The 12,189-nt window shown below is 38.2% G+C and overlaps 1 protein-coding gene across 1 annotated transcript in view; it reads left to right on the top strand.

Moving 5' to 3' along the window:
• The window catches only part of LOC107553501 (kinesin-associated protein 3-like), a 33,112-nt gene that overhangs the window by 17,669 nt on the left and 3,254 nt on the right, over positions 1 to 12,189 (top strand). The window contains exons 11-19 of the mRNA XM_016235746.1: positions 1,797 to 1,897; positions 4,331 to 4,439; positions 4,518 to 4,630; positions 4,730 to 4,895; positions 5,002 to 5,127; positions 5,245 to 5,343; positions 5,444 to 5,529; positions 7,091 to 7,274; positions 9,282 to 9,375. Coding sequence (XP_016091232.1) covers positions 1,797 to 1,897; positions 4,331 to 4,439; positions 4,518 to 4,630; positions 4,730 to 4,895; positions 5,002 to 5,127; positions 5,245 to 5,343; positions 5,444 to 5,529; positions 7,091 to 7,274; positions 9,282 to 9,375 — 1,078 coding nt within the window. The remainder of the gene's footprint in view (positions 1 to 1,796; positions 1,898 to 4,330; positions 4,440 to 4,517; positions 4,631 to 4,729; positions 4,896 to 5,001; positions 5,128 to 5,244; positions 5,344 to 5,443; positions 5,530 to 7,090; positions 7,275 to 9,281; positions 9,376 to 12,189) is intronic.

Consider the following 12,189-nt stretch of genomic DNA (forward strand, 5'->3'; position numbering starts at 1 on the left):
AAAATGTATGTTTTTTTTTTTTTTTACATATATGTTTATAAATATACAGTATGTATATATATATATATATATATATATATATATATACTGTATGTATATTTATAAACATATATGTAAAAAAAAAAAAAAACATACATTTTATTCTAAATAATTTCAACAAATAAAAAAATACATTGCTAATAGCAAAATATAACAACGTTGGCAGGACAAGTACAAAATATGAAATACATTTGAAAAAATCTAGATAAACAAGTCAACCTCACTAATTGAGTAATTTGTTATTGGATCACTAGTCGACCAACTTGATCCCTGTTTATTAGTGTGTAGTCAATGTCTCGATCAGCTCTGAAGGACATGGGTGTTTAGGATTGTAGTGGTCGCCTGAAGGCCTGGCTGCCGTGGCTTTTATGGCGGTTGGGTGGTTTAAATCTTACTGGGGTGTAATTGAAGTTTAGCTCTCCTGCTCTCCCACTAAACGCACCCTGAACAGGATAATGAATTTTTAATGGGCTTTTTTCTCCCAGGCTCCGGGGCTGTTTTGAACATTTTTACAGGCCCTTCTCCTCCATCCTCATAAAGGATCCCCCGTTTTCCTCTCCCGACGCGCAGGCCGAGGCGTTAACTCGGGGTTTGCGTGTGTGTGTTTGCGCTTGACCTCTGAGTGTGTGCTAGAGCTCGTTTGTATGCTTGTGTGTGCCTTTCACTAATGAGAAGCACATGTGTAGGCCAATCGTGGTGCTAGCGGTGCAGAGCAGTTTGGCTTGAAGTTATTAATGGCAGTAAAATTTATGCTTCCTCCTTTTTTCCCCAATTAAATGGAGAAGCCCTTCTCTTTTCAGGGGTCTCTGGGAGCACATCTGGCTCCAATAGGCTGAGATAACCTTGCCTAAAGGGTCCATGGCCGGCTCCGACCCGTCCCCGCCCCCTCTTCCCTCCCTCGGGGTCTGGGTCTGTCTCTCTGATTAAGTCGGAGGCTCAGGTTCTTACCAGGTCCAGGTTTCAGTCTGCTTTGTGAAGGGAAACTGTGCTTTCTCAGGGTCAGAATTACTGAGGTCTGAAATAAATACCAGATCTTTAAAAAATCCTAAGATTAACTAAGTAATTATTGCAGATGTGCTTTGTTATAATAACGCTACTGTTCAAAAGTTTAGTGTTGGTAAGATTTTTTATTGTTTTTGGAGGAAAAAAGTACCTTGTGCTAAACAAGGTTGCAGTTATTTGGTTAAAAATAAAGTAAAAACAATAATATTGTGAAATTTTATTATGATTTAGAACTGTCAAGTCTTCAGTGTCACATGATCCTTCAGAAATCATTCTAATATGCTAATTGGATGATCCTTGATATTTTTGTGGAAACTGTGGTGGATTGTTTTTTGAATTTTTTGATAAGTTCTTTGATGAACAGCATCTGTATAAGTATTTACTTGAACTTTTGTTCAGTTTAATACATCCTTTTTCAACAACAGTATTCTTTTCTTTCTTTCCAACAAAAAAGCCTTACTGACCACAGATTTTTTGAATGGTAGCATAGGTCCACAGTAATGACCAAAAAAGTGTCTCATTCCACTCTCTAGTTCCCTATGACATAAATCTCTGGGCACTAGCAAAGGGCCTTGATCCATTAAATATTGGGACACTTGTGACTCTAATCAGAATCGAATACTCAAAAGTGCAATCTGGTGCTGTCCTGTTTATCCTGCTGTGTGTTTCTACTAAAGAAGAAGGTGTAGTTCAGGCTACCTTGGATATGCAGAGTGTGTCTGTCCATTCATGGTTTGTGTGTGTTTGTGTTTCAGAAGACGAAGTGCAGAGACAGATCGCCATGTGCATTCTGTACCACATCAGTATGGACGACCGTTTCAAGTCTATGTTTGCCTACACGGATTGCATTCCACAGGTGAGAGATCAGCCTGCATTAGCATGATCTTATAGCAGGGGACAGGAGAGGTCTATATCCACTCTCACATCATGTCAACATCGGGTGCGACCATTGTCCCATTACTCCACACCGCAACAGCTTAAAGCTGTCTACGTTTGATGCATCAAATTTAAAGTTCCAAATCAATTTCTACTGTTTTCAGAAATGTGGAGTACGTCAGAACTAGAACAGCATCAGTATACTGTCACTGTCTTGTTGCATCATGACGCTTTGCATCCAATGTAGACGGTATCAGTTGATCACAAATAGCTGGAAAAATCCTGGAAATTCAGTGGTCAAAAGGTTTGAGAACCCAGTGCAGTCAGTAGAGGGCTTTTTCTTGTCGCTTTCGCCCTTGTTTTCATTGGGTCACTATGTGTTAGGGGTGTAACGGTACACGTATTCATACCAAAAATCTTCGGTATGGGTCTTTCGTTTCGGTACGCATATGTACTGAACAAATCATTCCTTTTTTTCAGGAAATTCAGTTAATAAATGCCATTTTGGCACTCTTTGATGTGGTGTCATGACAGATCGCTGTAAAAAGCCTCATCGCTTCCTCTTTACTACTAGTTTAAATGTGAAATAAACATCTCATGTAATCGCTCAATCAGTGTTTCAACCGCGGAAAGATGTCAATAAAACAGCTTGTAAACAAAATGTCACATAGCATTTCATTTACCTCAGGCAAGTCATCAGTGTCTACAGCTCGTTATTTGCTAGGGAAAGTCTAGAGAAGAGCATTTTGAGAAATATTAGGCTATATACTTATATTTTACTTTACCTGTTAATGATGTCTTATTTAATGTAGGCTATGTTTAATTAATGAAACAAGTCATGTCAGCCACTGTATGATTGTAAATGAATGTATGTCGACAACAAATAGAAATCGTATAATTTAGAAACAGCATTATGTGCAATTTACATGTTTGCAAACAAATTTTTAATTTGAGTGTTGATTATTATAGTTAAAAATAAATAACAATTGAATTCAAGTTTGGGCTCTCTGTTGTTAATTGTAACCTTATAGTAATGTAAAAGGGCTAGAGCAGAAGCTGAGGTAGAGCATTTTAATTGTAATCGAATTTATTTAAAGAAAAGGCAATTTGTTCAGTAAACCATAGTTTAATTAAAAATAAATACAATTTAAAATAAAAATGTTTTTTCCTCCTGCTGTACCGAAACCATGACGTCAAAACTGAGGTACGTACCGAACCATCATGTTTGTGTACTGTTACACCCCAACTATATATTGTGAAAGAAACCTTTCAAATTTAAATCAGATCACAGAAGCATGTTAGAGATTACAGTTAACATTCAGAATAAGGAACCATCAGACATTAAAGTGTAAGAATAAAGGAAATCGAAAGGCTCTTCATGGACAAATTGGGTGACTAGAGAGATGAAAACATGGTGACTGCAGGCTGGGGGTTACCAAGGTTTTGGTGGGGCGACTGGATGTTGCATGTGAAAGCAGGGCAGGTGCCAGTAAGTCTAGCCACAGTGATTTAGGCTGCAGGGCGGCTGCTATGTGATACTCAGTAAGGGACTGTATGCTTTGCATACTCACCGCTGCCTTCTTACTCTCTCTCCGGGCCTCCTGCTTATCGTTAACGTCAGGGGGCGATGCTGACAACCCTTGACCACTTCAGCCCAGTCCTGGACCTCTGCCCAGTCCCTTTCCCCCCACGCTCCCTTCCTGGACCCCTACCGTCCCCTCAGGTAGCAGAGTCCAGTCCTCTGTTCCGCTCGGGGTGTGGAGACGTTAGCCAAGCTAATGCAGAGTGACATGTAAGGTTCGTGTCTAAAGTTAGGATTCACTTGAGAAAATCAGGAACCCCTGGACGTCTGGGAAATTTACAAATTGGGTGCGGGAGTTTGGAAAAAATGTTTCAGGTCTGTCAGCTTTTTTTGTGGGACAAAGGCGTTTTTGATTAAAGTTCTAGGCGGGTCAGGACTTCAAGGTGCTTGCTGACTTTGTTGAGTTGGATCTTGTAGGAAAGAAAGGGGGCGCTTGAAGCTTTTGGGTATGAGGTAACTGGACTAAAATTAAGCATATGTACACACACTAGCTGACTTTGATGTCGGTAAGTAATTAAAAAAAAATCAATTAATACTTTGATCAGTGAAGTGACAATAAAGGCATAATGTTACAAAATATTTATATTTCAAATAAATGCTGTTCTTTTCTACTTAAAGAAATGTATCACAATTTTCACAAACTTTTCAGCGGCACAGCTGTTTTCAACATTGATAATAATAAGAAATGTTTATTGAGTACCAAATCAGCATATCAGAATGATTTCTTAAGGATCATGTGACACTGAAGACTGGAGTAATGGCTGCTGACAACTACACTCTGTGGCAAGTGCTCTGATTGTTTCTGTTATTTCCTGGTGTTTTGTTTGTAAGGTAATGAAGATGTTGTTTGATTGTGGTGAGGAGAGGTTTGACGCTGAGCTCATTTCCTTCTGCATCAACCTGGCTGCCAACAAGAGGAATGCCCAGATTATGTGTGAAGGTGAGAATAGATACAAATGCGAAACCAAAAAAACATTGAAGAGCAGACTCAGTGCTTAATTGAATGTTTCCATTAAAGGCAATGGTCTGAAGATGCTGATGAAGAGAGCACTGAAGCTAAAAGATCCTCTGATGATGAAGATGATCCGAAATATATCTCAGCATGATGGACCTTTTAAAAATCTTTTCATTGTGAGAGTCAAAACCGAGAATATACTCACCCAAGTTTATTTAGAAGTTTTTATTGATGTTTATTCCATTGAAAACTAATAAGCATGTTATGTGTTTGAGGATTATGTCGGTGACCTGGCGGCTCAGATTGGACTGAAGGAAGAGGAGGAGTTTGTGATTGAGTGCTTGGGAACTCTTTCCAATCTTACTATTCCTGATCTTGACTGGGAACTTGTGCTAAAGGAGTACAACCTGGTGCCTTATCTCAAAGACCACCTCAAACCAGGTCTGTCTCAATCAGCTTTACTGTTTTACATCACAATGGACAATATATGAGAATATTAGTTGCAGGGTCTCGTGAAATGTGACTTCCTGTTATTTTTCTTCTTTAGGCTCTGCAGAGGATGACCTCATTCTGGAGGTGGTGATCATGATTGGCACTGTCTCCATGGACGACTCCTGTGCTGTAATGTTGGCCAAATCAGGCATCATTCCTGCTCTAATAGAGCTGCTGAATGGTAGGAAACATTCTGATACTCAGAGTGCTTTTAAAGTGCATGTTCAGTAGTTTATTTTTTTGACATATGTTAGTGGAAGTAGAGAAATGATCATCTCTTTCTTCCTTCCATCCTCAGCCCAGCAAGAAGATGATGAGTTTGTCTGTCAGATTGTGTACGTCTTTTACCAAATGGTGTTTCACCAGGCCACCCGAGATGTCATCATAAAAGAAACACGTATCCTTCATCTTGTAAAACCTGCAGTTGTTGTTGTTGTTGTTCAGTCATACAACGGTTCCTCTTTCAAAGTTTTTGTCCTTCACTGTAATCTCATCAGAGGCTCCTGCATATCTCATTGACCTGATGCATGACAAAAATGCAGAAATACGCAAAGTGTGTGACAATACATTGGACATCATTGCTGTGAGTATGAATCAGCTGTACCTCAAGTAGTGTGCTGTTTTTTCCACCAATTTCAAGTTGTTTATTGGATCTACTGTATATGTTATTTCTTAATATTCTGAACAAGGCTTTATTTTGATATTTTTAGTATTCATTGTAGTTTAAGTTTTAGTAATTCGGAAAAAAAATTGCTTGTGTCATTTTTATTAGTTTTTTATATTTCTATTTTACTATTCTATTTATTTAGTTTGAATTATTTTAGTACTTCAACTTAATTTCAGTTATATTTCAGTTAATTGCTAAGGTGACATTAGTAATTTTCATCCAAGTCATTCAAGTGTTTTTATCTAACATTCATATTTTATTTCAGCTTCATATAAATTAATGGAAATCTGTTTGTCGTTTTAGACTTAGTTAACAATAACACTTTTAAGAACTAGTCCAAAGTTTTCCACCACATCTTCTTCCTCTTTTCTTTTCCTTTGAGTCAAGAGGGAGACCATCCAATTGTCTTAACCCACACTTCATTGTTAATGATAAATATGGCACATACGGTTTGTAGTCAGGGTCATTTGACATAAAAGACTATTGGATGAACACCGTTGCTAGCGGGTTAAATGTATAAGCTGTTCTGAAGCAGCTCTGTCGCGTGTGATCTGTCCCAGGCCTCAGATTAATGTAATTAGGGTTGGTGTTGAGCCCAAGGGAAGTGTTCCATACATCTGATCGGAAAGGGCCATTAAAGCAGGGAGCAACATCAAAGAGAATGGAGGAGATGCCTGCTTAGTATCACGTGGGGATAGTGGACAGAACGCAGATCCGCTGAATACCACACATTCACATACATGTTGTTGGTCGTCTTCCCCTTTTTCTTTTTCTATGTTATACAAATATGAAAATCTGATGAATATTGTTTAAATAAGTTTTTCTAATTTTGTCTTTGTCATACCCAAGCCTTTTTTTCCTTTGTGACAGCGGTTTTTAACCCAGACAGGAGAAGTCATTCATAATTAATTTTTACATGCTATTTCTTGACATGCTTGAAGAATTTTTCCCCAGATTTATTTATAAAACTCCCAATCCTGCTCTGGATCCAAATGTTCAGTAACGTCATGAGCTCAGCCGCTTGAAGATTGATTAGCCAGAGTATCAGACCACATTCATCGCAGTGATTGGCCACAGGAGTGCAGCATGTGGTGCCATTAATGCTTTACAATGATAAATTTCTGCCCTGGCAGAAAGTGTCACTGTGTATGCCGATGAGGCCAGTACCGGTGACATTGAGGCCTGTTTGAGGCCTGGGCCTCAGGTGGCCATCAGAGCCCCAGGCATTCAACCCCGTGTGGGGATGATTAATCAGAGAGCCGGGTTGCTTAGCTTAGCTATTTCCACCAACCTCAAAGAGGTTTTATTACGCTCCGTCCCTGTAGAGTTAAAATAAACAGCTACCATGTTATCCATCTGCCAGGCAACACAGCGCACCTGATTCATCCCACATCTTGGGTATGGCACATGCAGCGAGACAATACAGGCAGAGCCTTTCTGTGTCCTGTGCTAATAATCTCTCTGTCTGCGTCTGTAGGAATATGATGTGGAGTGGGGCAAGAAGATCCAGAGTGAGAAGTTCCGCTGGCATAACTCTCAGTGGCTGGAGATGGTGGAGAACCGGCAGATGGATGAGGCAGAGCCTTTCATGTATGGAGATGGAGAACCTTTTCTCCAAAATGGTGACATCCTGGAACGGCCAGACCTCTTCTACAGCCCAGGTTATATTGGGCGGGGATTTTGAGAAATATAGCTGCATTTAAATAGTAGTTCTTGTGAATAGGGTATTTAAATTTTGTATTTTTAATACATGTCAGCATACTTTGAGTTAGTTTTTTTTTTTTTTTTTTTATATCTTTATAAGCAATCAGACATTATTTTTTTTCCTGGTGGACAATATTGGCCCCATATATAAGATATTTCCTCTTGTATTTCTTCGGTACTTATGACAGTGCTGCTCATTTTCAAACATATTTATGAAAATTACTGAAAATATTGATATATTTACTAATTAAACATTTCCCTGTGTGATTCTATGAGATTCGAGATTCTAAATGTGTATGTTTTTCAGTAAAGAAAATAATAGTTATTAGGGTAAAAGTCATGATTTCAATTTACCTTTTGATTTTTGTTTTTAGCATTTTAATGTGGTTTTAATTCATTTCATTAAATTAAATTAAATATTAACACCCTACTATTGTGGTTGGCTGGATCTACTAAAAATTGTAAAAATCTATAATATATAAATACAAAATATACTATAATCTAGTTAAAAATCCAGATTATAAACAAACATTACTTTTAGATTATTCTTTATAATTATTACTTTTAATAATTAATTTATAATTCTAATTTTAGATATTTAGGACAAACATTTTTCTTTTTTATTTAAATTGTAAAGGGGTCATATGATGCGATTTCAAGTTTCCCTTTCTCTTTGGAGTGTTACAAGCTGATTGTGCATAGATAAGATCCCTGAAGTTGCAAAAACGAAAGTCTCAAAACCAAAGAGATATTCTTTATCAAAGTTAAGACTCTGCCACGCCCCCCTAAAAAGGCTCGTTCTAACACGCCTATCTAACACACATATCTACCTCACTATGTGGAAATATTTGCCTAATGCCGCCCAAATGTTCACGCAAAGAAAGAAGGCGTAGTTTCAGTAACCGCAGTTAGTGTTGAAGCAGCCATGTCAGGGAGACGCTGTGTGTTTCTAGGCGAAAGCAAAAGCACTTTATTTGGCCTTCCGAAAGTAGATGCATTTAGGAATCTTTAAGATGACTTACAACAGAACAGCAATGCATTTTATGGACGACCGTTTCGTGAACCTAGGAGAGGAGGTAATTCTGACTTTGCTATGACAATCTGGCACTTCTGAATCAGCTACTGTTTTGTTATTAGTTTAAGTATTTGCTATTGACTGTTCAAATGTGGAGTTTTGCGCATCGTGTGTGTGTGTGCGAGAGAGCAAGATCGAGAGAGGGCGAGAGACACATCACAGTGGAGTCAGCTGTCTTAAACGTGGCTTGTGTACTGCACACATACCAGCTTCATCACTGTGTCACGCAACTCTGTTCCACTTTCGGGCTCTGTCTTTGCATTTATTTTGAAAGATGAAGCTTGCGATTATGGTAAGAGGCGTTACATTTCCGACGAGTGCTTGCGGTGTTCGGCCAATCACAATGCACTAGGTCAGCTGGCCAATCAGAGCAGACTGCGCGTGTCAGGTTCTGTTATAAGTAATCTTAAAGATTCCTAAATGCATCTACTTTTCGGAAGGCCAAATAAAGTGCTTTTACTTTTGCTTAGAAACACACAGTGTCTCCCTGACATGGCTGCTTCAACACTAACTGCGGTTATTGAAACCACGCCTTCTTTCTTTGCGTGCACATTTGGGCGGCATTATGCAAATATTTCCACATAGTGAGGTAGATATGTGGGGGCGTGTTAGAACGAGCCGTTTTAGGGGGGCGTGGCAGAGTCTTAACTTTGATAAAGAATATCTCTTTGGTTTTGAGACTTTAGTCTTTGCAACTTCAGGGAAGTTTTATTCTGTTACACCAAATACACAAAATAATGATCTATAAAAAAGCATCATATGACCCCTTTAATTAGAATTTTAAAAATAAATACAAAATATTATGAGTAATTTGATGCATCTCTGTATTTTCTGTATTGCTTCAGCACAGAGGTGCCACTGATAATCGATTTCTTTGTGATTCCCACAGATGGAATAATCCCAGCAGATGGTGCCATTAGTCCAGAGTTCTTCACAGACTTCCAGAATGGAGACCTGTTAGGACCACAGGGTTTCCCCAGCAGGTACTTTTAAATATGATGAATTAGTCAAACTGGCTTTTGTTATTACTGCATCACACACACACATCTTTGTCTGCCAGTTTTGTTGGCTTTAGCAGGAAAGGGCTCAAAAGTGCTGTGTCAAAGAGTCCTCCGGCATCCCAGCAGGCATACTGCACTCCTCCAACAGTAATACCCTCAGCTTTGAGAGTAAACACAGCTCCCTCTATTCAGCTTTTTCCAAAACTGCTTCAGTTGCCATATACCTACTGTTTAGGGGTTTCAGCAAAGCACTAATGTGAAGACTTGATGCTCTGATTTATGGTGTGGCCCACTTTTTGTCATGGGACTTTGCAAAATATTTGAGCTCTGTTTCAAATATTCAACTCCGTAATCAAAGAGGGGATTATTTGATATGGGGCCATTAATGATAATAAAGTGACCCCTTTAAATGATTAGACAGTCATAGGTGTTAGGCTTTAAACATAGATTTAAAAACAAGAGAGCTTGCTAAATTATACATTAGTCTGTGAGAGAAAGGATGGAGTTGTGAAGTCAGAGAAGAGGCACTGAAAAATAAGGAGCAAGTGAATACGAGGGGGGTGGAGGGTGGCAGAGGAAGCCATGTTTGTTTTTCACAGCTCTTTGTAAGTGATACCTGTAGAATACACTGAGAGTGCAAAGGGAATTGGGCGGCCTGAAAGTGGGGTTTTCATTTTGTCCGTGTGGTGTTCGAGATCCAGGTTAACAAAATAATGAAATCCAGCCTAGGTTTCCCTGCGCCGAATCAGGAGCCAGACACACTGGGAACAGCTCTTTTAAAAGCCTTTAATAGAATCACTTTTATTTATAGAATAGCACAGAGCAATCTTTCATTTAGCACATCAAGAACGCTTAGTGATTCCAGATGAAAAACAAATTCTTGGCTGCATTTGCTTGAAAAATATGAGTTCCTCATTGTGAATGTTATGATTAGACAAAAACACATTACAAGGTAATTAATATAATATTTTAAAGTAAAATAAAATTATTTTAAAGCAGTGAAGCATAAAACGTTATTTTTAGTGAAACATTGCCAGGGCCAAACAGGACAAGTACAGTTCCCACAAAAAATATTTGGACACTTAAGCTACAAAAAATGTTTAAATGACATTGCATTAGAAAGTGTTAAACCACGTGGCATTTATTTATTTTACTTTCTTTGGATACTTTCTGTTGGCAAATGTTATGTAACATGTCCAGAGTTAATGTGATGAACTACACCTGCGGTTACTCAGCTGGGACACCTGTGTGAACTTGAGGGGAACTGACTTATATATATATAACTGACTACATGTATCCACTAATAGAGACCAGTTGGTTTAAAGTAATAGAACAAATGGCTAAATAATTAAAATCAGCTCTGAGAAAAGGTCAAGCATGATTGATTTACAGATAACACTTGATTTGATATATTACTGTTTAAAGTTTGGGGTCAGAATTTTAAATTTTTAAAAATTTTGAATACATTTTATTTTCAACAAGGGGGCATTTAAATGAAGGAAAAGTAAATAATAATTACAATAAGTTTTGTCATTCACCCTTGTGTCATTTCAAACCTGTCATATGGAAATACTTTAAAAATACTTTATGGTGCTTTTTTTGTCTTTATTCATAGAAAAGAGCACCTTCTTTTCTCATTTTGTGTTTCATGAAAGAAATCAATTCGAATTTGGAAAGACATGAGGGTGAGAAAATAGAATCATCATTTTCGGGCACCAGAGGAAAGAAAGAGACTGGCAACACAGACACTTTCTTGTTTAGAGGTTTCCGGGGTTTTTATTTATTTATTTATTTATTTTACAGGATCTCACCTCAGTGTTAACTCTCAGGGGCCATCAGGCCAGACATGGGGATCTTTTTTCAGCTTGCGTCCAGCCTCAGATCTTCAGATTATCACCAAGTGCACTGTGATTGTGACCCTCGAGTGTAAAGGGCCAACGGCTGTGTTTCATAAGATGGTAGAAGGATAAACAGTATCTTCATCTCAAATGAGTTGGTTTAGATTAAATGATTAAACAAATTAACCTAGATGGAAAAAGATTGGTTGCAGTCACTAGTAACATCATTATTTGTGGAAACCTGCAGAAAATGTCATCTTTTCAACTTTCCTGGAAAGGATGACAGCATCCCTTTGGGATGAATGATTCACTGCAAGAATGATTATAACACAAACACACACAATTTTAAGGCCTGTCTCTTACCTGGACACTCTTAGGAGTGATCATCTGATTTGCAACACTGCCTTTTCCTTCCCATCAACCCTTTTGAACTTATTCTGTTAGTTATAAGCTTCGGTTTCACCCAAATTCTTTGGTAAAAAGCTTGAGGAGTAGAGGCTGGATGTCAAAGTCTGAAATTTCTCTAGACGGCAGTGGTGTTCCTCAGAGGATAAAGACAGGCTTGCTGCCCAGAGAGGGCGGGTGTACTGGGAGTGAAGGGGGTAACGCATGTAACCGATCGCTGGAAGTGATTTGGTCTAAAAACAACACAGCATTGTGGGAGCTGAAGGGGCAAAGCAAACAACCCATATTTTAAGAAGACAGGCCAAAGTTCAGTGGGTGTTGTTTATTTAAAGGCAGATCATACTAGTCCTTTCCAACTGATGTGGCATGATCACGTTAGTCATTTGCCTTGAGGAATTAATATACTACTTCTGGTTTTAAAATCTCATTTTTAATTTGTAAACACTGCTGGTGTGAATAATACAGTACAATACAATATAATCCCATTGGTGATTTGACTTGAAAAATTGACTTCAACTTTCATACATATATATATATATATATATATATATAT

Source organism: Sinocyclocheilus grahami, unplaced genomic scaffold (genome assembly GCF_001515645.1).
Source record: "Sinocyclocheilus grahami isolate Dianchi unplaced genomic scaffold, SAMN03320097.WGS_v1.1 scaffold473.1, whole genome shotgun sequence".
NCBI classification, from domain to species: domain Eukaryota; kingdom Metazoa; phylum Chordata; class Actinopteri; order Cypriniformes; family Cyprinidae; genus Sinocyclocheilus; species Sinocyclocheilus grahami.